The sequence below is a fragment of the Bacidia gigantensis genome (genome assembly GCF_019456465.1).
Source record: "Bacidia gigantensis strain McMullin 20006 chromosome Unknown contig_125, whole genome shotgun sequence".
NCBI lineage: Eukaryota > Fungi > Ascomycota > Lecanoromycetes > Lecanorales > Ramalinaceae > Bacidia > Bacidia gigantensis.
In genome coordinates, this window is record NW_025408591.1 from 1,404,720 (window position 1) to 1,429,291 (window position 24,572).

At 49.4% G+C, this 24,572-nt stretch overlaps 8 protein-coding genes across 8 annotated transcripts; 4 read left to right on the forward strand and 4 right to left on the reverse strand.

Annotated features, from left to right (window-relative positions):
* Nucleotides 1-1,989: 1,989 nt before the first annotated feature.
* Nucleotides 1,990-4,664, reverse strand: KY384_001212 (uncharacterized protein; the record flags this gene model as incomplete). The annotated part of the gene is made up of 5 exons (XM_044809743.1): nt 1,990-2,463; nt 2,513-2,880; nt 2,940-4,115; nt 4,169-4,435; nt 4,493-4,664. The coding sequence occupies 5 exons, from the start codon at nt 4,662-4,664 to the stop codon at nt 1,990-1,992; spliced, it is 2,457 nt and encodes an 818-aa protein (XP_044673650.1).
* Nucleotides 4,665-5,376: 712 nt separating this feature from the next.
* On the reverse strand, nt 5,377-6,064 carry KY384_001213 (uncharacterized protein; the record flags this gene model as incomplete). The annotated part of the gene is made up of 3 exons (XM_044809744.1): nt 5,377-5,548; nt 5,613-5,720; nt 5,787-6,064. The coding sequence occupies 3 exons, from the start codon at nt 6,062-6,064 to the stop codon at nt 5,377-5,379; spliced, it is 558 nt and encodes a 185-aa protein (XP_044673651.1).
* Nucleotides 6,065-6,735: 671 nt separating this feature from the next.
* Nucleotides 6,736-9,339, reverse strand: KY384_001214 (uncharacterized protein; the record flags this gene model as incomplete). The annotated part of the gene is made up of 2 exons (XM_044809745.1): nt 6,736-7,102; nt 7,154-9,339. 2 exons carry the CDS (start codon nt 9,337-9,339, stop codon nt 6,736-6,738), a joined length of 2,553 nt encoding a protein of 850 aa, XP_044673652.1.
* Nucleotides 9,340-10,209: 870 nt separating this feature from the next.
* On the forward strand, nt 10,210-12,789 carry KY384_001215 (uncharacterized protein; the record flags this gene model as incomplete). Its single annotated transcript, XM_044809746.1, has 4 exons — nt 10,210-10,891; nt 10,941-11,026; nt 11,085-11,230; nt 12,294-12,789. 4 exons carry the CDS (start codon nt 10,210-10,212, stop codon nt 12,787-12,789), a joined length of 1,410 nt encoding a protein of 469 aa, XP_044673653.1.
* Nucleotides 12,790-12,854: 65 nt separating this feature from the next.
* On the reverse strand, nt 12,855-14,135 carry KY384_001216 (uncharacterized protein; the record flags this gene model as incomplete). The annotated part of the gene is made up of 1 exon (XM_044809747.1): nt 12,855-14,135. The coding sequence occupies one exon, from the start codon at nt 14,133-14,135 to the stop codon at nt 12,855-12,857; it is 1,281 nt and encodes a 426-aa protein (XP_044673654.1).
* Nucleotides 14,136-15,026: 891 nt separating this feature from the next.
* Nucleotides 15,027-16,403, forward strand: KY384_001217 (uncharacterized protein; the record flags this gene model as incomplete). Its single annotated transcript, XM_044809748.1, has 2 exons — nt 15,027-15,893; nt 16,314-16,403. 2 exons carry the CDS (start codon nt 15,027-15,029, stop codon nt 16,401-16,403), a joined length of 957 nt encoding a protein of 318 aa, XP_044673655.1.
* An 802-nt stretch (nt 16,404-17,205) lies between these two features.
* HHP1 (casein kinase I) lies at nt 17,206-18,582 on the forward strand (the record flags this gene model as incomplete). The annotated part of the gene is made up of 4 exons (XM_044809749.1): nt 17,206-17,217; nt 17,470-17,542; nt 17,592-18,080; nt 18,134-18,582. 4 exons carry the CDS (start codon nt 17,206-17,208, stop codon nt 18,580-18,582), a joined length of 1,023 nt encoding a protein of 340 aa, XP_044673656.1.
* Nucleotides 18,583-21,600: 3,018 nt separating this feature from the next.
* On the forward strand, nt 21,601-24,526 carry KY384_001219 (uncharacterized protein; the record flags this gene model as incomplete). The annotated part of the gene is made up of 2 exons (XM_044809750.1): nt 21,601-23,379; nt 23,633-24,526. 2 exons carry the CDS (start codon nt 21,601-21,603, stop codon nt 24,524-24,526), a joined length of 2,673 nt encoding a protein of 890 aa, XP_044673657.1.
* Nucleotides 24,527-24,572: the final 46 nt, after the last annotated feature.

Here is a 24,572-nt window from a genome sequence, read left to right on the forward strand (position 1 = left end):
GTGCTTTTCTCCTCCAACGACGTCTTTGAGCACAAATACTCAGAGACATCCATACGAGCTCAACCAACCAACGTCCCACCACCATCCGCCGTCTCCCCAATCAACGCACCCTCTACTAAGGCTCCTCTACAAAATCTCCTCTACAACCTAACCTCTTCTATCCTACAACACCATGAAGTTCTTCTCACCATCCCAACTCCTCTTCTTCACCTTCTCCCACCTCCCCTTCTCTCCGCTCCTCACAACCGCCGCTCCCAACCCGAACGCCCTACCCAACGCCCTCCCCGACGCACCACTCACCCCCTTCCCTCCCCCCTCCCCGAAACCCCCTCACCGACCCCCCCGGCACGAAAGCACACCCAATACCTCCTCTCGCAGGAGGATACCCCGCGAATCCGTCATGTGTGCCGCAGACCTGGGGATGCCCGGTGCAGTCTGGTGTTGAGTGTCCTGGTTGTGAGTACCTCCCTCTTCTCTTCCCATTTCCCCTTCCCCACCCATTCTTCTTTTTTCTCTTTCTCCTTTTTTTGGCTAGGTGGGAGGAAGGGAAGGGAAAGGAAGAATGCTAATTCTGGTATGTGCTACAGGTGCCCCCGATGGGATTGCAACGAATGATGAGGTACCCCAGGTGGGATCGGGGGTTTATGAGTGGCAGTGTCATGTTCCGTGCCCGAAGTGAGAAGAAGAAATTCGAGGATTCGTATTTTTGATGATGAATTTGTTGGGTCAAAGGCTGAAGTCTTGTCTGTTGTGGGAAGTAGGGGTTTAGGGCAATGCTGGGGAGGGGAGAGGGGGGATTGGTGTAGCATTCTGGTCAGCTAAATTACCAAAAGCTTCTCCTACAGTCCAACTGCAACGCATCTCTCATTTCTGCCAAAATCGTCCATATCTATAATATGAATCATCTATCTACTCATTCAAGCACCACACATGTAAAACCCCTTCTCTACAACCACATCCATAATCATGAGTTCCAACCCTTCATCTCACTCCCTCCCCCTTTTGAGGATGGCTTCCCAAATCTGACACCCACCCCCATCCCATCACAATCATGCTCACGAGTGTGCAAAACGAAGACGCCTGCCCTCATTAAAAGCCATCAAAAGAAGATGTGACCTTTAAGAGTTGACGAGAGCAGAGCAGAGCAGAGCTCAAGGGGTACGTTTTATAGCTAGGGAGGAAAGCACAAGTGGGCGGGATGGGCGGGGTGGGTCATATATTCAATAACCTAGCGAGGACAAAGGAGGGCAATAGAAGACTGAGAGCTGGAGAGGCGAGGAGGGAATGGGACTTCTAGCTCGCGGAAGGGGATATAAGAAGCCATTATGCAAGCCCGTTTCCGCCCTCGGTTGAATGATGGGAAGTTCAGGGGGTATGGATGGGGTTCAAGCTGTTTAAACCGCGGAAAGGGAGGAGGGAAGGGATAGGTGGTGTGGCAGGGCAGGGCAGGCGTAATCTTCGTCGGTGTGTCTGTAAAGTGTTTGAGAAGGTGACCGCGCTGTAGATGGGTACCTCTCTACTAAATCATGCAGGCTTGAGTTCTATTGTATCGGAAAGTAAAACAATCCACGCGACAAGGAAAGGCAACGCACAAGCCCTATAACAGTAATTCATATGCATTTTGTACGTGCTATCTGCCAGCAGTAGCTCTCATTCCTCTCTCATCAGCTATGTCTAACTTTAATGTATGTTTTTTAGGCCTGAGCTCTCTTAGCTGATGCCAATATCCATGACCTAAGTAGCGACCACAAGAAAATGCATGCAAAACCTTCTCAGACAGACAGACACAACATGACCACCTTAGGCTGCCAAATCAGTATTTCTTCTTCTGTTCTCTTGACCATGATGCATATCAACCAAAGCTCGGAAAAAGCTGTCGGGTATATCCAGAAGATATGGTGCACGTCTTTTTCTTGACTTTTGTTGAGACTGGCTAAAGATGTGAGGATGCACGATGCCCTATATGCTCTGATGTATGTAGTCCTTTATCTAAGCCCAGTCGACTTCCGCCATGATGATCTCATACTCGCTCTTGACCGCTGCAGGATTCTCTCCAGTAGGTGCAGTCCAGCTGAGGAGCATCTTCGAACCTCCATTGGTGATATCGTCGGAACCGTAATAGCCAACGTGAACAGCGCCACCATATACGTATTTGCCGCTTAGACTTTTTGGTGCTTTGTAAAGCTCCTGCTCTTCAGACCAATCAAACTTGAGAATGTTTTCGACATAATCAGAGTCGGACTTGGCACCAGGTGCAAAAGGTGGCAATATTCCATTGTCGGCCTTGAGATAGCGGAAGTAGAAAATGTTGTCGGCATACTTAGTCATGTAGACGATGATAAATGTGAGATGACGAGGAGAGTAGAATAAGTCGATGTCCATGAAGGCGCCTTCGATGAAAAAGTTCTTGGAGGACGTTGTCGGCATGTCCTTTGTCCATTCCTTGCCATTCCAGAACGTGTACTATATACAGGTCAGCCGTGATTATGTAGTAACGTCAAGGCAGACTTACTGAGTCTCGATCGGCAAGATCAGCAGGAGACGTTCTACCAAGAAGGATGCCACCTTCATTATTACCAAAGACGTAGACGGAGCCGTCTTTACCGCCAATTCCAGAAGTACCCCATGATCGGATGCCGCCTGCGCAACCCCACCCAACCTCGTCTTGGTCCCAGATTTTTGCGACCGGTCGTTCAGCTACTGGGCCGGCCTTGTTGTCGGCGGTGATCGTCAAGAGCGTAGCTCCGGTGTAAGTGAACTTAGCGTCTTTGGTGTTAAGGTCGACCTCGTCATAGACAATTGGAGCGAAAAGAACTCCAGTCGTCGCATCTAGTCCTATTACAGACGACTCGGGCCACACAGCATAGCGCTGTCCTTTACCTTGCATCTTTTGGTTATAAGACTGCTCGCCTTCCGTAAGGGAGCGAATCCTCGCATACGACCAACGTCATCACTCCATTCTCCTATTCCGTCTTGAAGGTTGAGTGCATTCCTATCGAGGCCATTCATACCCTTATCAACGGCAACGGAACTTGAGACGAAGCCTAGAAATTTGCCCTCGGTCGAGCCGGTTGTCGTTGTGTAGCTTCCAGTGTCGCAAAAGATGAAAAGATGCTGGCCATTAACGTAGCCACCCTGTCCACCATCACGCGAGATGTGCGGAGGCCCATCCAGAGTAGCGAGCAATGAATGTGTCGAAGAATTGATGCTGAGGACGCCTGTCTGTAATGATAGATCATATCCTGTGGTCAAGTCACCATTGACACCAACGGTGAGGAGGCTGCTCTTGAGGTCAGGGCTTTTCGGTGCTGTATAGTCAATGTATTGCTTTGTAGGTGTATTTACACTGGGTCCAAGGAAGTGAGACTCCGAAACCTTTGGCTCGATAATGTTATCTCCGGCAGCATAGGTTATACCAGGCTGAGAGCCTTCCGGTGGGCTGGAAGTAGCAGGGTCGGCTGCAGATGAAGTTTGCTTGTCATCGTCCGCCGAGGAGGACCGTATGTCGCCAGGAGACTTGGCTGAAGATGAGGTCGGCTTTGGAGCTACAGAAGTGCTTGAGTCTGCAGCTACGATCGACGAGGACAAAGAGCCCTCAACGTCACTGAGTCGTATAGCACCGTAAATGTCTAGCGTGGATTTGGTCGGGTTCGAAACGGAAGACTTCAAATAGCAATTGTCTGCATCGTCACCACGGCTTGGAACGTAGAGGGCGGCGATGCAGAGGACGTGATGGTTGATAAAATTGTACGCGTCACATTTCTGTACACATCCCTCATAACTCTCGACTTTCTGGAAGGGGTAGTCATTGCCTTCGAAGTCAATATTGCATACAATCTGGTATGGAATACTTGCTTCAGACTCGTATTGCGTGTCGTTGGCGGCTGGACAAAGGCTGCTGGTACCTGCCTTTGCAGCACTGATTGTTGAAGTTGGTCCAGTATTCCCTCCAAGCTCAAAATTCTGGTAGCCTTGGTCCTGTCTTGGTTTGAGTGCTTGTATAGAATTCTTCGGTGAGCGTAGCTCAAGATGACGCATGGCCGGTGGTTCTGGACTCGGCTCGAGTGTGTTCTCTTCTTCTTGGACCGGTTCGTTCTGCGAGCTGTTGGCACTGTCTGAGACAATAATGAGTTGAGAGCCGTCAGTTTTTCGAGTTAATGATACTCACCAAGAAAATCAGCAGGGTTGTCAACCTGATTCTCAATCAATCTCTCGATATTCATCGGATGCTCTTCTAGGGTAGACTCGGTAAGAGGTCGAGGAGCTCGTCGGCGCGTCGGAATTGCGTTCACTTCAGCATAATTGGCAGGGAGCGCAAGGGTTTTGACGATTGTCGGCGTAATTGTTTTAGTTATGTGCACGAATGTCGTCGCCCTAGGCCGACTGCATGATTGGTCGGTACAACTGACCACTCTTGTCGCTGTCTCCGGAGAAGCTAGAGGAACGTTTGAGTGAGCTCGGCTAGTTCGGTATCACAGAGAGGCTATCTTACCATCGATCCAGTCGGTGCCATTGCTGGTAGAGCTACTACTACTACTCACTTTTCGCTTGTGTAAGACGCGTCCAAGGAGATCTCGGTGGTGGGCGTGAGCTGCGGAGACTGATGAAATGATTCCGCAGGCAAGGAGTGATAGGACGGCTACGCCGTCCATGGAGATCTTCATGTCTGGTTCGATTTCTGGTAGCCGGGTCAGCATTCGCTGATTCGAGCTGTCGCTCTCTCGGGCAAAGCGACTCTTCACGTACAAATGTGAGAACAGAGATGGGCAAAATTTGTTGAGGAAATGATGAAAGAAAGTGAAGAAATGAACGGTAGAGAGCGACTGGGTGAAAACGTTCGGGCTGGTACAAAAGAATGTGATGCAGTTGGAGCTGACGAGTCTAGACACAGTGAATTGCTCAAAAGAGGAGGAGCGATGTTGTTGATGGTGGTGGGAAATTAGGTCTAGGCCCTCATCACCGACAGCGAGCGGTGATGACACTGCAAGTACGCGCGCGCAAGCACCAGCACGATAATCGAACCCGAGTATAGGGACTGCACCTGAAGAGATGACACCTGCAGTAGTTCTGCGCCTTTATCTTCCGAGAGCTGTACGACCCACAAGAATAATATGGGGAAAGCTGTTGTCGTGATCCCACAGCTCATGGGACCGGCCTCATTGGTCACAGTTGCTACCCCTTTCTTCACCTTCAGGTCAAAACGCATTGAACGCAAGCTGTTCGGAGGCCGGAGAGTAGGCGCTTCAAGGGCGATTGCAAGCTATTAAACTTGAGTCGTCGGGAGCAGATGTAGATATTCCTTGCCAGTAATCGCGCTCAACACAAACAGACTTAAGAGACGCTTCGCTTACCCTTGATTTTGTATTACCTCCTCCATCACTGAGCTTTCTTATCCCTACTTCTCAATCCCCTTCCGCTTCCACCCTCCTGCTGCGCATGCCCCTTTTCCATATCAGCAGCCCAAAGCGCCGCTCCAACTGTATTCGTGAACGCAAAGATGATATTGACCACCGGTACCATCTCCAACAGCACACTCGCAATGCCCAAGCTATGCACAATTAGCACATACCCTCTTCCCACAAAATCTCCCAACCATAAAGACCACTACATACCTCGTATAGGCCCCCCTCCTACTCTTGACATGCTCCTCCTTCTCCCTAGCCCCCCATCCCTTCAACTGAAAATACCTCCCCAACCCGGCTGGTCCCTCTCCCTTCCCCCTAAGCACCACCCACATCACGGTCCCCACAACCGGAATCAGATTCAGCGGCAAAAACATCACATACCTGACCAACGCAGTAGGCGTCCACCCGGCAAAGGGACGCTTCGCTAGCTTCCCAAGCTTCCAAAACACATCGCCCTTCCCCTTCTTCACCTCCCTGCCCTGTGCCACGAGATTCTCCTGCCCGCGCGCCATGAGCGTGGCGTCGAACGTATCAACGAGGGCGTCGCCAAGGAACCAGGATTTCGCGGCGATGGAGGTCAGAGTGGCGGCTTCAGTGCAGCAGGCCAGGAAGGCGGAGAAGGGCGCGAGCGGGCCGGATGTGAATGCTAAGAGGGCCATTTGCGGGAGGTAGGTGAAGAGGAAGAGGGGGATGGTTATAGAGGCTGCGAGTGAGAGGAGGGGGACGGCATTTGACCAGAGAGGCTGCCAGAGGGAGCGGTGCGTTGCGAAGAAGAAGATGCCCTGGGCGAGGGATTAATGGTCTGATGGTGGTTGGGGGAGGAAGGGGATCTCACGCGTAGAGGGTAGAGATACGCGCCTGAGCGGGCTGCGTCTTTTGTGATGGATTGGATCCTGTTTGTTTCGTCTACCGCGATGGACTTGACTTTGTCTGCCATGATTGCTTCACTGGTTCTATGTAAGGGCTGGTTTGGTGAGGTTGATGGGTCGTGGGTAGGAGCGGAGGAAACAAGGATGTTGCTAGGGCCTGGCTACAACATACGTCATTCTGAACTCAAAGCGAATATCAAATGGAGCGAAGAGATTTTCTACGGCTGGCATGCAGCTGCATGGATTTCGACATATATATATGGGGTAATTGGAGATAAGCGTGTGGTGGATATCAATGAATGTACATATTCAATACTAGTCCGTAGACTTTCGTGATAGGAGTACAACAGGCAGCACCGCAATGCTCTTTGTTTTGAACCCAAATGTTACAGTGACAAGAACCTCCAACGACCCCGCTCCATGCTAGAAATGCAATCGTATTCAGCAAAGCCTTGCTGATCTTATCGATCTCGGTGATCATGATTCTTACGCCCGGCGGCCTCACCACTGAATGCACCCAGGCTGACTGACGTCAATGCCGCCCATCCTGACCTTGATGAGGATTCTGGTTCCTCATCGTTGACTAGTGTGGCTGCAAGATCTTCGCCCTGCTCTAGATCAGTGTCGCAAGGGATGGGAATGGCAGCCGTTGGCGATTCGTTAACAGTCTCTGCTGCTTGAGTCTGGATCTCGCCTTCGTTGTTTGAACTCTGATGCCCACGACTAGCGGGCGATCTCGAAGAGCTCGAGGACGGTTGAGCCATTGACCTCACTACATCGCCCTTGCAGATTGGGCATGTCCTTCGGCGGGTGGTGAGCCACGGGGTTCTATATCCACATTAGCAGCTTAGGTTGAGTTGCTAAGACACTTGCACTTACATGCACTCGGCGTGAAATTCATGCCCGCACGGCAAACTCATCACACGGCTGTGCCCCTCGACATACTCTTCAAGGCAGACTACACATTCAGCTTGTTTTGAACGATACTGTTTTCGCTTCTTTGTAGGCGTATGTAATTTCTCATGTTGCGTAATGGAAGCTTTGGCTGTCGCTTTCTCCAAAGACGCCGATACTGCGTCTCCAACTGCCGTTGTAGTAGCTGATCGAGGCCTTGTCCGGCTTGTGACAGCGCGTGGGCTGCTTTGAAGCAGCGGAGACGTTGGTGATGAGGTCTCAGGGGTAGCATAGCGTGTAGAAGATGCTGTTGACGATGTGGACATGGTTTGATAGGTTCTAATAGGTAGCCGATCGACAACCGACTTGGGCGCTCGCCACCTTCTACGGCGAATACGAGAGCGTAAGAGAAGCAGGGCATACACGACCGTCAACGTGACCAGCGGACTGACCACAAGGACTAGGAGGGTGTCGAAGAATGGGCTCGTAGACATTGTTGTAGGAGTGATTGTAACCCAGAGGCCTTCATGCTCCTCTGTCGGCTCACTCTGACTCTGTTTGTTTGAGTTGGAGTTTGCTCCCCCAGAAGCTGATCCACTGGAGTCTTCGTCGTTTTTCGCTGACTTCCCTGGACTATCCCCTGGCTTTCCATACTCTCCACTACCTGGAGTAATGCTTCCGCCAGACAAAGCAGCATTGACTTGCTCCGATATGGCATCCTTCCCAGTTTTATGCAAAAGCGCCTGGGTGGACAAAGGAGTTGGTGTGGTGGATGTACTGATGCTCTTTGTACTAGAGGCCTTTGGCTTGACAAGGTCAGGATCTCGCCAGTCCTGAACTCCGATCACAAAATCGTCGTTGGGCTTCTGATGAGAGGACTTTTTCTTCTCCTGTTTTACAGAGCTACTCTTGGCACTTGATGATGTGGTACTGCTCGCCTTGGCGCCCTTCGCCTTTTCATTCTTGTGCTTGTCACCATGCCAATCAATTCGACCGCTGCTAGGAGGTCTGCGACTGTCCGAATGCAGTCCTGCGTCTTTCAAATTTTGGCGAAAACCGAAGAAGGTTTTAAATGAGGCGAAGAAGCCTGGCTTGGGCACCTCTTTGACTTGGTGCGCTTTTGTAGTTGAAATCTTGCGCATTTTCGGAGCCTTTCTTACCAAGGTTGACTTTGGACGGCTATCAGAGGTGAAGGTCGGCTTGCTTTCATCGCCAATGTCCGCTGCGTCTGAACTAGGATCTTTGCTTGCAGACAATGCACTAACGTCATCAGTTGCGGTATCGCCATCGTCGTCCAACGGCGGTATGAGGGATGAAAGTAGGTGCGCTGTGGTATGCGACGTGAAAACCGAGGGGATGCTAATGTTTGAAGTGTCGCCGCGTGCATACATTGTTACCAAAGCACCACCACGAGTGTGGTCTCCGACAATGAGCGCGGTGGCTCCTCTTCTTTGCGCCCATTTCACCTTTTCGAGGAAGCCGCAGCCACCACGGCTTAGAAGTGCGACCTTGCCGTGAATCTCTGCTCCCTCCTGCAATGATTGTATATCAGCGTGACCTTTACTGTCTTCGTTACGATGAGCAGGCTCGCCACGTTTGACGGGTTTCGATACAGGTGAGCTCGGGAGCGGGTGATGCAAGTGATCGTCAGTGCCGTCTTCGCCAGATGGTAAAACTTCGCCACCGTCGGTCTTTTGAGCACCCGAGTTACCAGCATGGACTCCGGTGCCACTCTTTGGCGCTTCCGCCTGGTTCTCATCCTGTCTGCTTGTAGTTACGGTCGCAAACTTTTCATCCCATCCAGGCACATCACTGCAACCGAGCTCCCCCTCAGCACCAGCTCCTGCGCCACTCCTTCCTAAATCATCTTCCCCGAATCCGCTTCCGATCCATAGTGGACCGCTCAAGCCATCAGACTGTAAAGATGGTCCGAAATCTGCAGGTCGCGAGAGAAAGAACGTCGAATTATCGTCTGTGAGAGATATGATGGCGGATGGAGGGAAGAGACTTGAAGGTGTGTGAAAGGAGAATAATGCACCGAGGCCAGTTCTAGGTTCATCTTCTGAGGCGTATTTACTTCTTGGATGAGTACGTAGGAGTGAGATGAAGGTAAGTAGGGTGGGAAGGCCAATGGCCACCGTGAGGAAGAATACCAGCCGCGGAGGTGGCATGGTTGTGTGATTTCTGAGGTTGGTGGTTGTGGTTGTAGGGAATTGAACGAGTCACCTGATTATGGCTTTAGATAGTCGCCGCATCATGAGCGAGGACCCATAGACGACTCCCCTTACGGCGTTCTTGACGTGGTCATGGGTCTGGTGGGAGGTGCAATTTCATGCCAAGGCAGTGCTTGGTAGGGCCGAACGACGCTTACCTTCTTTGGGAGACTTACGTACCTCAATTATGGGTAGGACTGTCCTTCATCTAAGAAGCATTGGCCATCTCCTGTTATTTTGCGCTATGCTACTTTCATCAAAGAATCTTCCATTACAAGCGGTTCCATTAGCATGTTGCATCCAGAGTCCCTTTCTTGGGTCTCATGTGAGATCTCTCTCGCTTGCTTTAACCCGATCTCGAATGGTCCAGAGCCGCCAGACTGTTGGCATGCATTAGATTGCATGTGGCTAATTCCAGACCCTCGCCTACCTGTCATACGCTTATTCCAGAAAGCACGGTCATCAACTCTCTTGAAGCGAGTCCAGTTAAATCTGTCCTCACATGTAATGCACTATGGCTTGTCAAGCGTCAGCTGAAATGTTGCATTGCCTGTCAGAACGCAGAATCTTTTGGAAGGCGAGCTACTCCGGAGCGGAGAAGGGTCCACTCCCTAGTTCGTGACTTCCTTACGTGAAGGAATATATAGCTGTTTGACGAGAGCCCAATGACAACCAATTCCTGCAGTCCTTTTTGCTCATCTCTTTGTCTTTGGATGCTCAAAGTCTTGTTTCCCCTATTAATTCTCCTATCATATTATTCTTCCAATCCAACAGCATTCCTTGGAGCACAGGCAACGCCATAAAGTCCATCGGGACACCGTTTCAACCATGGCGGCCAGTCACGACTTTGCAGCTCCCGCTGTCGACCGCGCCCTCACAATGAACATCGACCAACCCGTAGCCGGCGGCTTCGTTCTCCCTGGCACGAGGCAAAAGCGTCGCCAAAACAGCGCCTCGGACGAAGAGCGCCTCAAATTCATCTCTAAGCTTCCCCCTGGGTACCGAGGCCACCTCGTCGCCGTCCTCGGTGAATTCGTTGGCACGTTCCTCTTCCTCTTCTTCGCCCTCTCTGGTACGCAAGTGGCAAATACTTGGAAGGACCCTGGCGACCCAGCGCGGTTGATGTACGTCTCGCTTTGCTTCGGCTTCTCTTTAGCTGTGAATGCTTGGGTGTTCTTTCGCATTTCGGGTGGACTGTTCAATCCCGCTGTCACTTTCGGAATGTGCATTGTTGGCGCTTTGACCTACGTGAGAGGTGCGCTAGTCACCGTCGCCCAAATACTTGGGGCAATTGCATCGGCAGGGGTTGTGGGCGCGCTATTTCCAGGCCCATTACAAGTGGACACACAGCTTGGTGGGGGAACGAGTATCTCACAAGGCTTATTCATCGAAATGTTCTTGACGGCTATGTTGGTATTTGCGATTTTCATGCTGGCAGCCGAGAAGAATCAGGCGACCTTCATTGCACCCGTGGGCATTGGGCTGGCATTGTTTATTGCCGAATTGACGGGTGATTGGGACCTGCCGCTATTATTCACTGTGCTTACTGACGTTTGTAGGTGTCTTTTTCACCGGTGGTTCTCTCAACCCAGCAAGATCTTTTGGACCGGCTGTTGTCAATAGATCATTCGATGGATATCATTGGGTAAGCGTCTCACCTTATACTAGTGTGCATACATGGAGCTGAGCACTAATTGAACTAGATCTATTGGGTTGGTCCATTTCTCGGCGCACTCCTTGCAGCTGCCTTCTATAAATTTATCAAGATGCTCGAGTACGAGACTGCGAATCCGAGTCCAGATCTTGAGCGGCAGAGAATGATAGACTCGGAAGACGAAACAAATGGCAAGTAGCAGCTTTGGCCAGTCCATCTTATGATAATGACTAGTAAAGGGCTTTAATTCTCCTCATCTCAGTGTTGGATGTTCTTTGATTGCCCTGGTGTAAGCTGATGCAGATACCGCTAATCTAATCCGCTCTCAAGTACTATTGTTGATACCTACTAATCCTAACCGCCTGACTTCTTGCGAACGTTGTCGTCAACCGGTGAACTTCTGTGTTTAGCAATCGCGGAACTGCAACGCAAATGAAGGGAGCGGAGTCGACCAGCCTCGTGGCATCGTGATTGAGTCCCTACGTCCGGTTTCTTTAATTGTCCACCTTCGAGCAGACGTTCGTAAATGAACCCTCCGTCCGTCTAGTTCTCAACTATAATGCCAAGCAAATTGGAAGAGTCAAGTCTTCACACCGCAGGGCAACTGCACTTCATCTTGCCGTACTTACTCGCCACGTTGACGCTTTGGCAAGTAGTCTTTTGGAGACGACAAACTTGTTTAGTAGTCCTCAAAAAGCCTGTCTTTGTACCAAAGCAGTGTGACTGTCGTGAATATTTCCATTAGCGTCACCCGCCGTTGTTTGTTCCTGGTCGGTAAATGCGAGAGGCCATTAATGTTGCGAAAACAGATGTTCCAAATATTATCATTAAATGAGCACCTCAACTGATGCTTCATCTCAGACTAGATGCATCAAATTGAGGCCTCGCGGGTTTCCCTCTTGCTTTCTTATTTTGGACTCAGACAGATTAAGCGTTGACGCACATCGAAGCCTACGCGTACGAAGCGCTTGGGACGAGGATCGGGTCTGAGGCTATTAATAATGGATCGTCGCGGCCGCAATGGCGACGAGCAAGAATATCAAACCTTCCTAATGATATAATCCCAGGGTAGCAAGTCTCTGTGATAAAGTGGAAGTACTAGCGCTGCTTTTGCTATCATTGCCGTACGCATTGATTGATAGAAATTTTAGCTCTTCCGGTACATTATGAGGCAGTTGATACTTTCAAACTGTATTCTTTTACTTTTGCTTTGTGAAATCATCTCATCACTGCCCCAAAATACTCAGTGCGTTCGTAGCCAAGATGTTCTTGACCTTCCTGCTGTCTCTGTGAATGTGACTGGCTATCGTGATTCTATGAATGGACCAGAAGATGGTGGTCTGAACAATGTCACTCTGAGCCAGGCACAAGACAAAGATCTGCAAGCCAAATTTGACATTGAAGTTGAAGGAACCAACACCGTACTGAAAGTCAACACCGCAGGAAGGACGACTGTTGATCAAGTGAAGAGGCTGCTACACCAGTGTTATGTCGAGATTTGTGCAAAGCCACACAGAGCGGAAAGCTTTGGATACTATAAATGCAGCGGTGGTGGACTAGAGATGGTTCTTGGGAAAGTATGGAGCAGGGAACCGACATGGCAGCATTTTCTCGACGCGGTTGATGGGCTGTACATTTATTGTGTGATGCAGAAACATCCTTGGACAATGAGTTTGCAAGTTTTGAGCGCGGGAATAAAGGTGGCGAGTGGCGGTGTAACCGACGCTCCGCATGGAGGACAAGATTTGGAGTGATGATGATTGGTGAAGGATAATGGAGACCTTGCTGCTCATCTTTTGCTTTGTGTTTGTGAAAGGCTTTAAGAGCAAAATATGAAGACGCCAGCTTCTTCAGGGCGCACAAAAGTCTGCCCCATTTCGCCATGTTCGTCTAAGTCCGCGTCCTCACTAGCAAGCGCCTCAAGCAAATCATTCAAGTCTTGCTTGTCTTCAGTCATATCTTCTAAGTCTGTGATGCTATTAGAAGTATTCGACCAACCGAGCTTCGAGTCTATGCGCAACTTCCGAAGAGCGGGGAAAATTCCACTATCAATTGCTTTGTACACCTCGTTCGGCTTGAGATTATAGTAGTGAGCGGTAGGAGGTGGGTTATTGGGACCTAGTACCGTGATGGTATGTAATCTTGGCCACGGAGAGCCCATTGTGCCCTCAGCAATAGGTCTGAAATCGCTGTCAGATCTTAGAGCGAATCCATGGACATAAGGCAGCAGTAGAGGAGCCTCGATGGACAGCGACGCTAAGTGATCGAAGGGTGGTAAGACGGCGGTAAAGGAGCTGTGATGATCGAAGAGACCTGTCCCCAGTTGAAGATGTTCTAGGCTCGTATGCGTCTTGAGTCGGTTCAAATACTGACGTACTATTTCTGTTGAGAATCGAGAGCAATGCGATAGGCTCAGACTTGTGAGTGTGGTAGGGGCACGGACAAGATACATTAGAGTAACACTATCAATGCCTCCATGGATACTCAATGCGCGAAGCGCAGGCGGATATCGATAGAAAACCTCTGCCGATAAGTCAATTGCATCCCTTTCGAGCTCGCGAAGGGCGATCTGTGAGCCACGATCGATGTCATGATCTGCCTGGAACGCTCGAGGCAAATGAAGAACATGCAGATGCTTTAGCCTGCAAAGTGAATTGAATAGGGAGCGATATGGTATTGCTTCTGAAACGAAAGACAGATCTAGAGTTTCAAGCTTCTCGCAGTGTGAAAGACTGGCAAGCGAGTTGATGCCAAATGTTGCTTGAGGTGCAATAAAAGCCACCAAGTGATATTTCATTCGTCCCAGAAGCCTCGCGGTCAAGCTTTTACGCCCATTGTGGACAAGCTTGCTCATATCTAGGACACGTACAAGCTCTGCAAGGCCATTGTGTCGTATTCGTGGATTGACAGAAGGACATACTGCCGCGACGAAAGAGTCGAAACCTTTCCCGGTGATAGAGGGTGAGCGGTAAAGGAATGGCACAGCTGCTTCGTACCACGCCCGACTTGTTAGTGTGCAGGCGTGTAGAGTATGTTGAGAAAGCAAGGCGAAAATCTGAGTGAGCACTTCGGTCGGCAATGCAGGTGTCAATGGCTCCATGCTGCTATTTGCTGAGGGTTTACCTGTTCTCCAATACGCAAAAAAGTTATGAGCAAATATCCATGTTCCAATTCCGGAGTCATGAGAATCGGTAGAACGTGGCCCCGCCAAACTGAAGTGTTGGTCCTGCGGCTTCATATAGGGGGCCGGCCCCGGGAACGTCCCCATTACGGGAGTCAGGGCTGACTAAGACAGTCGATAAGATAAGCCGTAGCATCGGGCTGTCTTGTACCTTTGAGCTTGTATGAGTTGCTCCTGAGCAACCAGACGATCTTGTGACTCGATAGTCTCAATGCTTAGGGTGACAACCAATCGTAGCTTCGTGAGCTATTACTTAGGCCTTCGTGCTACTCGAACGCTTATTCGAGCTAATACACGCATCGGAAGCCGCAGGCAATTTCAAACAGCACCAAATGATATCCTCAAATCTATCGCTTTTGCTTTCGAGTAAGTAAATGCTACAGCAAAGAAGTAAGGACGCTGATCATATGTAGCATCGATGGTGTCCTCCTTCGCAGCTCGAAGCCATTATCCGAGGCTCACAAGACCCTTTCTTTCCTCCAGGAGAAACGAATCCCTTTCATTCTCCTCACGAATGGCGGTGGTAGAACAGAACATGATCGGGCTCGACAGCTATCTGAGCTGCTCAATGTACCAATTGATTATCATCAAGTTGTCCAGAGTCACACGCCTTTCAAAGGGTTGTATGGACTAAAAAATAAACGTGTGCTTGTTGTAGGTGGTGACAGAGACAAGTGCCGCCGCATCGCCCATCAGTAAGAGACACACTTCTCTTCGGATGGTTGAAGATCAGTACTGATACACACTTATGTAAGATACGGTTTTCAACACGTGTATACACCTGGAGACTTGCTTGTCGCCTACCCCGATATGTGGCCATTCGCAGATCCTGATCGCTATCGATCGTATACTAGACCACTGGAAGAGATCGGAAAAGGACACCTGCTTTCACCCAGAAACCTTACTGAAGCTCAAAACCGCGCGGAACTTATAAAAATAGATGGGATACTGGTCTTCAACGATCCAAGAGACTGGGCCCTCGATATCCAGATTATTCTGGACTTGCTCCTTTCCGAGGAGGGCTACCTTGGGTCAATTTCACCTAAGAATGGCGATGATTCGCTTGACAACAGAGGTTATCACCAACACGAGCAACCGAAAATTTGGTTTTCTAATCCTGACCTATCCTGGGCAGCGGCCTATCACATTCCAAGACTGGGTCAAGGAAGTTTCAAGCGCGCTCTTTTCGGGCTGTGGACTTCTATCAGTCAAAAAGACGCGCATAAAGTAAAGATTCTACACAAACAATATGGCAAGCCGAGCGATAGAATGTTTCAGTATGGGGAGAACATGCTCTTGTGGTATCGAGCGCAACTCCTACATGCTCCTTCCATCAACCCAGTAGAGGCGAAGCAATCTACCCATAACAAGACGGCCGGACTCGTGGAAGGAGTATTGGGTCAACCCTTGAAACATATTTACATGGTTGGGGACAACCCCGAGTCAGACGTCTTGGGCGCAAACTCCATAAGGTCTAAAAATGGGGTAGGTTGGCATTCTGTTTTGGTTCGCACAGGTGTTTATGAGTCTGGCACGCCAGCTCACACGCCAAACGCCATCGTCGACAACGTATGGGATGCCGTGCAATGGAGTATAGAGGATGTCAAGACGGCTACATCCAGAAATGCTGGATCTGAGGGCGCACTTGGCGAGAAGATAGCAGCGCCAGAGTCAAGGGTCTGAGCTTTAAGAGCGTCTACAGGGATGCACGCCTCAGAATGTCCCTTATGAGAGACCGCTTTCTACCCTGGCGTTGCTCCCTGTCTCCCATGATATAGGGTTCACGTGGCCATTGTCAGACCGACTGGCCTTGTACCATGACGTTCGGTCGTTGTACAACTCTATCTGTCGTCTCGATCATGGTGTGAGGATTATGTAGAGCACCTCGAGCGGCTTATGCAGGCGTACCCAGAGTGCAGCCGACGGCACCTAAGCTTATCCGCTTCTAGCGACCTTTGTGATCTGCAGGTGACGGTCAAGCTCAGGGTGAGGAGGGGCGAGCATCAGCAAAGAGTATGCAGTCTAGCACTCAATGGAAGGAAGCTCATCGAGACTGACGTGGACGAGCCAAATGCTGGAACAAGAGGCCACTGCAAGCTGAGCAGCATCCGCCACGGTGGCAGTGAGCTTGCCGCACACGCACTGGCCTTCCCGGCTAGGGGCGAATGGACGATCGGGATTGATTGAAGGACAATGGAAAGGAGTGATCTCGGCCTAATTGACAGACCCTATACACCACCTTCAATAATAATGTGAGATCTGTAAAGGCTTTCTAAGTGCAATGCATTGATTCTATTTTTGATCCCTTAGTGCCTGAAGTGAGGAGCTGGAGCTGGTCCCCCCGCAGGCGCTCCCAAAGCGGCCTAGCGCTAGGCTTCTGATTGCTCGCTCGCGGTTGACTCTGCCTTTCACTTTGAACCTTCTTTCACCGACTGGCACCTAAAACCTCCTCCTTCAAAGGAAGTCAAATCCTCCTTCTTTCTTCTCACTACCCTCATTGTCAAGCAGGAGGACTTCTTCCTCCAGAACGGGGACCGAGTCTCCCCTGCTTTGTTGTTGGGTCATCTGCCAAGAGGAGGACAACGCGTGATCTGCCGGTCGGCTTTCTACACACAAGGCTACTGTAGCTGCTGTCTCTTGACCACCCACCCACGCCAACTCAACAACCCACTCAAATCCACTAGGTACGTGACTTCCACGTCGTACGACGCTACACTTCAAGCTCTTGCACGTTTGTTTGGAACGCAGATGCTGCGTGGGCAGTGTTGTTTCAATTTTGATTGCAGTCACGGCGCATTAATTCCCTCACCGCTTCAACACTCCAAATAACAAACAACCCAACACTGACACGGAAATCTAGGAATCGCTTCAGCAATTTGACCTCCCTATTTTACCTCGTGATCCACCCGTCTCAATTAAAAAGCAATTTGAAGATCAAGTGACTGCACAAAGAAGGTGGACTGGCCAAGGCAGTCTTGCAACAGCCAATATGACGACCATGGTACGTGGGATATATTCTTTGCTTCAGTCTTTGCCTCCTGTTCAGCTCGAGCCTTGTCACAACTCTCCCATTTCGATGGCCTTGGTATACACACTGCATGAGGTAGCTTCAGCGGGCATGGCAGCTCTGGGCGGACGAATGGGTCATACAAATTTCGAAGAAACCCCAAAGGCACATTATGGCCACATCGATTCATTTTGAATTGTTCAAGGGTCAAATAGTGAGACTATGCTGACCGTTCATTTTGAATAGGATCTCCGCGTGGGGAACAAATATCGTATCGGACGCAAAATTGGCAGCGGCAGCTTTGGTGATATCTATCTTGGTAATGATGTCCCACCTGTCTCCAGGAAGCCTTCACTGACACATTCAAGGTACCAACATCATATCGGGAGAAGAGATTGCAATCAAGCTTGAGAGTGTCAAAGCCAAGCATCCACAGCTCGAATACGAAGCTCGTGTGTACAAATCATTGGCTGGAGGCGTCGGAATCCCTTTCGTCCGCTGGTTTGGGACCGAATGCGACTACAACGCTATGGTTCTTGATCTACTGGGACCCAGTCTGGAGGATTTGTTCAACTTTTGCAACCGCAAATTCTCATTGAAGACCGTGCTGCTTCTTGCAGACCAGCTCATCTCTCGCATTGAGTATATTCATGCAAAATCATTCATCCACCGTGACATCAAGCCAGACAATTTCCTCATGGGCATCGGAAAGCGTGGAAACCAGGTCAATGTCATCGATTTTGGTCTGGCTAAGAAATATCGTGACCCCAAGACGCATTTCCATATCCCTTACCGTGAGAACAAAAACTTGACGGGAACTGCCCGCTATGCCAGTATCAACACTCATCTTGGAGTTGGTACGTATCTTGTCCTGCTTGTGATAATATGACACGGCTGACCAAAATCACAGAGCAGTCTCGCCGTGACGATATGGAATCTCTTGGCTATGTGATGCTGTACTTCTGCCGCGGGTCTCTACCATGGCAAGGATTGAAGGCTGCTACCAAGAAGCAGAAATATGACCGCATCATGGAGAAAAAGATGACAACACCGACAGAGGTGCTATGCCGTGGATTTCCTAACGAATTTGCCATCTACTTGAACTATACGCGCTCTCTCCGCTTCGATGACAAGCCGGACTACTCTTACCTGCGCAAGATCTTCCGTGACCTGTTCGTCCGTGAGGGATTCCAGTACGACTACGTGTTCGATTGGACTGTCTACAAATACCAAAAGAACGCCCAGGCTGTTCAAGCCACTACCCAGCAGGCCGTGGTAGAGGAAGAGGAGAAGCCGGCAAGGCGTCACGCTCAAGGTAGGGCCAACCGCCCTGAAACCGGAAACGTCCGTCAGAATTAAAAGGCAATTAGGTGGTATCTCAAGCCAGCGTCGTAAAGTCGTCGAACGTGGACCTGGAGGAGTCGAAACTCCTGACACTAATCGTGCTATGGGTGGAAGTGACCGGATGTGAGTTTGCCAAAAAGAAAAAGACCTGGTTCCTGGGTAGGAACTCCTCTACTGCCATTGGTGTCTGATCGTTGTATCGCGCTGGGCGTGGAGGTATTCATATTGAGACATCGAATCTAACTAATGCTATAGTCTTCGACGTTAGGCGCTCTCAGAATTCACATGGTGTCGCGAATGGTGGGACTTCCAACACTCGCGCATATCGTGTGAAGAGATGATTGTATCTTTATCAGATGGGATGGATGATCCGGCGGTCTCGTGCTAACTTTTGACGGCGGACTTTGCTTTCGATCAACAATCCCACTCAACACACTCTCTGGTCAAAGGCTATATCACCCATCACTCGAATATATGGATACGCCTCAGTGACTGAATTACCCCTGCTCTCGGTACTCGTGCTTTGCTTACTGGATTATCATGGCTCGACCTTCAACCAGGAGGATCTTCACTTATGTTTCAATCACGACAAGATATATTGAAGCGTACGAAAAAGGATCCCTGGATGGTACGAACGGCGCGCTATTGTCTTGCTGGGCGATCTTCCACGCCAATACCTCTGATCTTGCTAAGCACAGACAAACCAAGGCTTTCGATATGGGTCGGGAAGACCGGTATCGACATACATCTCGATGGTAGACATCTCAACATTACACTAATCATCCTCATCCAACCACACACGCACCTGGTATGCTATTACACTTTTCAACGGACGGAAATCTCGCAGATGAGGCTCTCATCACATGTACAGAGGCGCATGGCAAGGACTACGGAAGATGGAGAAGTGGGACAAAATTACTCGAACGAGAGGCAATTGGCAAATACGTGGGCTACTTGACATCTCATATCGATCGAGACCTGGCCTTCGTCTCCCGAGCGTGGCATATGGAATAAGCGCCGAGTCTGTGGAGGTCAGAATGTACGCATGTGGCTTGCTTTGTAGTTCTCCTAGCTTTAAGTAATATTCTGCTCATGAATTTATTCTATGCATCTCATTATGCGATTCCTGGCTGATGCACTGTCAGACGATTGCTCTACGATAAACACGCTTTCCAGATCGAGAAACTTACATGCCGAAGTCATCATGCAGCGAAAACCATGCCTTGCAGCTGGGCTTTTCACCCGGCGCAAAGGCCTGAGCTGCATGGCGATTATTGCTGCCTGACACTTCCACTTTCTTCCTTACATCCAACGCTTGCCCCCTTGATTCTTCTTCTTCTATCAGAGCTTGTACAGACAAAAGCTGCTTGAGATTCGGGAGCTGTAGCAAGCCGCTGCTTACATACTATTGCCGCCGTCAAAGGATTGACGTGCGCGCTCAAACTCCGACTTTGGCACTAAACCGATGGATAACAAACGCTCATGTGTTCGAATCTCATGAGAAAAGTGGAGGAGTCCTTCCCAAACGCAGAGAGGAATCGCAATATTTGCGTCAGCTCGCTGTGGTTTTTGATGATAATGCCAAGTTTACATCATAAGGTACTAACCTCCGTCCTGAGCTTCAGAGAAGTGCCTGAAATCGAACGCCCGAAATGGAGGTGGCGGCTTTAGCAATTGCGCAACAGTCTATTAGCTTCAACATTCAGAAGACTTTAAACCACATCGATAACATTCTAGGTACACCAGCCGAGCTCCGTAGGCTGTACAGAGAGATCTCTGATTTGCAATTCATTCTACGACAAATACAATTTGTCTCTGACGGAGGTTTGACTTGCTCAGGACCTCAAGGTATTCACTAGCTCTTTGAATTTAAGAAAGATTCTTAACCATACCTGTAGCTGAAGATGATTTCATGACCACGAGCCTCAAGCCAAGCCTTGTTCGACTAGAGCGAACGCTGAACGAAGTGCGTACCATGTTAACGTTCTCGGACAAGATTGACAGAACGGGTCGTAAGTTCTATGCAGTGTCATGGAAAGTCTCCAAGAATAGACTTGAAGATTTGAGGCATGATGTGCGTGGGGAAAGACTCAGAATGCTTGAAGATTTGATTGCACTCCTAAGGACGGTCTCATCAAGCCAAGTTCTGACCTCGTGAGACTTTCGATTATTGACACTAAAAGGAGAAGATCACTGACAAGCCACAGACCGACTTCCCAGATAACACCTTCGCTTGATCATGAGGGCATGCTTCGACAGGTACAGACTGCTCGTGAAGGTGCAGAAGATGAAAGGGTTCAAGGCCTTCTTACCTCACAGCGAGCGTTAGAGAGGATACAGGCTAAGAGTCTGACTCATAGACCAAGATCTGATAATGCTAAAGGTTCAAGCCAGAGAAGATGTATCTGGACTTGCGATTGTCATTGTCATCGAGGATACTTTGCTGCTTCACCTGGCTTCCTGCAAAATGTTCTAGGATCCTTCATGGCCAAGACTACCAGAACACCATTTACGGCATGCACACGAGTAGACTGTCAAGTCTTCGGGCATGTTGAATGGAGCTTATCGTACGTTTCACCATTCTGGCTCTTGGCCAAAGCATTTCGACTTGAAGTCTCCACTACGAGGCTCGCCGGTCGGTCCTGGCACTTGCAGATTCCTCGCATCGTCCCCAAAGACTCAAAAAGCTTTCAATATTGCCTTGAAGGTAATCTCAATGAATTACGGCAGCTTTTCAGCACCGGTGAAGTGGGTCCTTTGGTTGCAGATCGGGATCTGAATACTTTGTTACATGTAAGTGCTGGTCCACTTCAAACTGGAAGATGTTGTTCATAAACTGTTAAGATCGCCGTCAGACAGGATCGTGTCGAGATCTGTGAGTTTCTTATTGGCGAAGGAAGCAACGTCAACTCTGTGAATATTCACAACAGGCATGTGGAGAAATTCGCTTGACTCTAATTTCGCTAAGCAGTACGTAGGTCCGCCGCAGCTCTGGCGTGGGACCGGATAATCTCAGGTATTGCTGATCCTGCTATGAAGCGTCTTTTCTTTGATGATGGGGAGGTTATCCTAGAACGACAATTCACACCCTTGCACTGCGCAATTTTAGGCATTGCTGATCAAGACGTTGAACAAATCCTAACAACAACACGCCATATTATCGACTCATTGGATCGCAATGGAAGAACGCCATTGTATTGGGCCGTTCGAAGAGCAGATTTTCCAAGTCTGAAGTTGCTGCTCGAATATGGAGCCAATCCTAACACAGGTGTCAGCTCAATTGGATGGTCCTGCAGCAATCTTTATTCGACACCCGAGTGTTTGAGATACCTTCTAGATCATGGAACGGATCCTAGTGACCGAGATTTGGATGGTCATACTGCTCTCCAAGCTTGCGGAACTTATGGCAAAAGCGTTGAATTTATCAGACCTCTCATGAAGTCCGGGGCTCAGATTGACGCCATTTATGAAGGTGAAATCGCCCTATTTGATGGCATGACTGCTCTGGGCTTTGCCTGCTATTATGCTCACCCTGAAACCGTTAAAATACTTCTAGATCATGGAGCAGATGTATTGCACCAAGACGCCCGCGGTCAGACTCCCTTACACATAGCTCTCAACAGGACAATTGACAGCACAGCCGATGCGCGTATTCCACAAACGCTGAATATACTCCTTGAATATGGTGGCAATCAAGAGGGCCTTGATCACAACGGATTGAGCCCTGCCAATATAGCCATGCAAAATCAAGATGTCCAAAGCCTCGCGATACTCATGAACAATGGTAGTCACATTGTGTTTCCAGAAGATCGCGAGCTTCCGAACAACGGGTACTGCATATTTCGTCTGCCCCTGGAGAATGGCTGGGACAGCGTGACAATTTTCCTTCTACAGCGCCAGGACGTCTCCATATATGATCGAGACCCTCGTACAAACCAGTCAGTGCTACATCTCTTAGCGCAATACGCCAGCCAGCGGATTTTAGTAATGTTCGAGGAGAAGACAGATCTCGGCAATTTTGACGCTGACGCAACTGACGACGCAGGTCTTACGCCTTCTACTTATTTTGCTAATCGAGCGTCGAATACTGAAAATCTGAGCCACTCATTTTATGGCTTACTTCGCCGGATACGTGAGGTGGCGAAAGCGAAAGCCATGGCCAAAATAGAATGTAGAAGCGTCACGTTGTTTAACGCCAGGAAGAGAATTGCCGACTCGCACATTAATGAAGTCAAGATTCCAGCAGTAGATGCAGACATTCGTGCAGCGATTCATTGGGAAGAAACGGACGATGATGATGGTAGCACTAAGTCTTTTTGGTCGAATTCTTCAGAAGCACAACAAACCGACTTGACTGATTCTATCGAGTCGTTGGGTGTAGACGAAGATTCTGAGCAACAGCTGACTATTGCTGCTTGGCGAAGGCAACGAAGTGAATCATTTTCTAAAAGGGGACATATGAGAGAAGATTCCTTGTATGATTCTGGGTATGAGTCTGCTGCGTCAGACGACGACTTCGCCATGGACAAGAGAGCCTCGAACAAAAGATCATTCACTCGTTCGGCCACCAAAGAAAGCCTGAACTCAGTGTATTATCATATTCAGCGGTCTCAATTTGATTACTCGGCTTTCTTTTATGACTCCGAGTTTCCCATGTATCTCGCTGGCGACAAACAAGGGCCGCAAAACAATCAGATTTTCGCACCGGTTTCGGATTCGAAACTTTTAGGTCCTTCAACCACCAAGCAAGACTTTGAGCGTGCTTTCTGGATTGTACTCATCATTGGGATCATTGGAATAATACAGCCATTGGTGGCCAGAGGAGCACCCATACTCCCCAAGATTACCCCACAAATATCATTTTCCGGTCATATCGCAGCATCGGTGCTCATCATCGCGTTCTGCATCATCTTCTCTGTCCCCTGGTCTTCCAACTTCTACGCTTTCAAGAAATCCTGCTTACGACGTTTACGCCCTCGGATACCGGACAATTGTGAAAGAATTACCTGGACATGTGTTAGTGACTCCGTCCATAGCCGTCATCGAACTTACTAAAAGACTCCAGGAATGCGGCAAAGAATTATTTGGAGACTTTATGATAGATAAGCCAGTCGCGCTTGCTGAGCTGACTGCGGCCTTAACAGGAAACTCGTCAAACGGAAACTTGACTATTGAGGCTCCTGCGACTCCCAATCAAGCTCATATCGCATCTTTTCAGTCTTCGCAAGAGACTGAAAGCTCGAATTCGTCTTCAGCTGATCCTAGAAGCAGCCTTATGGCCAGAAGCTCGTCCACTTCTCTGGCCAGGGCACTAGTGCCCAAGTATTTTGAATTATGTGTCAACACCGGCGAATTTGCAAAAACCCTCGGCGAAATCGATATTACCAGGACGACAGACGACCTGTCCTTTTTCAAACTTATCTACAACCGATATCGCGAGGTGCGAGGCTACCGATTCAAGCAGCATTATCTATTGAAGCCAGTCGCGATGCAATTTGTTCACTTCAGCCTCGAAAATCGCCACCGTGTAGGCATTTGCCAAAAGGACAGCATCCCCTCAAAAGAACATGTTGAGCGCAAAGAATATCACTACGATCCTTGCCCTCCAAAGTACAGTCCACTTATGGATAGTGATACTTTCATACATTTGATGACCTGCCCTCGCGAATGCTCGAAGGCTGTCTGGCTTCATCGGCTACCAAAGAAACTGTTCTCTTCCATTACGAGGTCGAGTGATGACTTGCCTACGGCCTGGGGAGTGCACATCATCGAAGGGCCGGACAATGTCAAAATCATTTTTACGATAATTTGCGTGTTGAGTGTATGCATGGCACTCGTGATCGCATACGGTGTCAAGACGAAGGACGTCTCTGGCGCTTCGGGTATCGGCGGCGTCTTGGTGACGACGATCACCTTGTTATGGATGGCTATGAAGATTCAACAGTGGAAGGCCGAATAGGCAAGTAAATGACAGATCCTCTCGCAATATATGTCCATTCGCATCA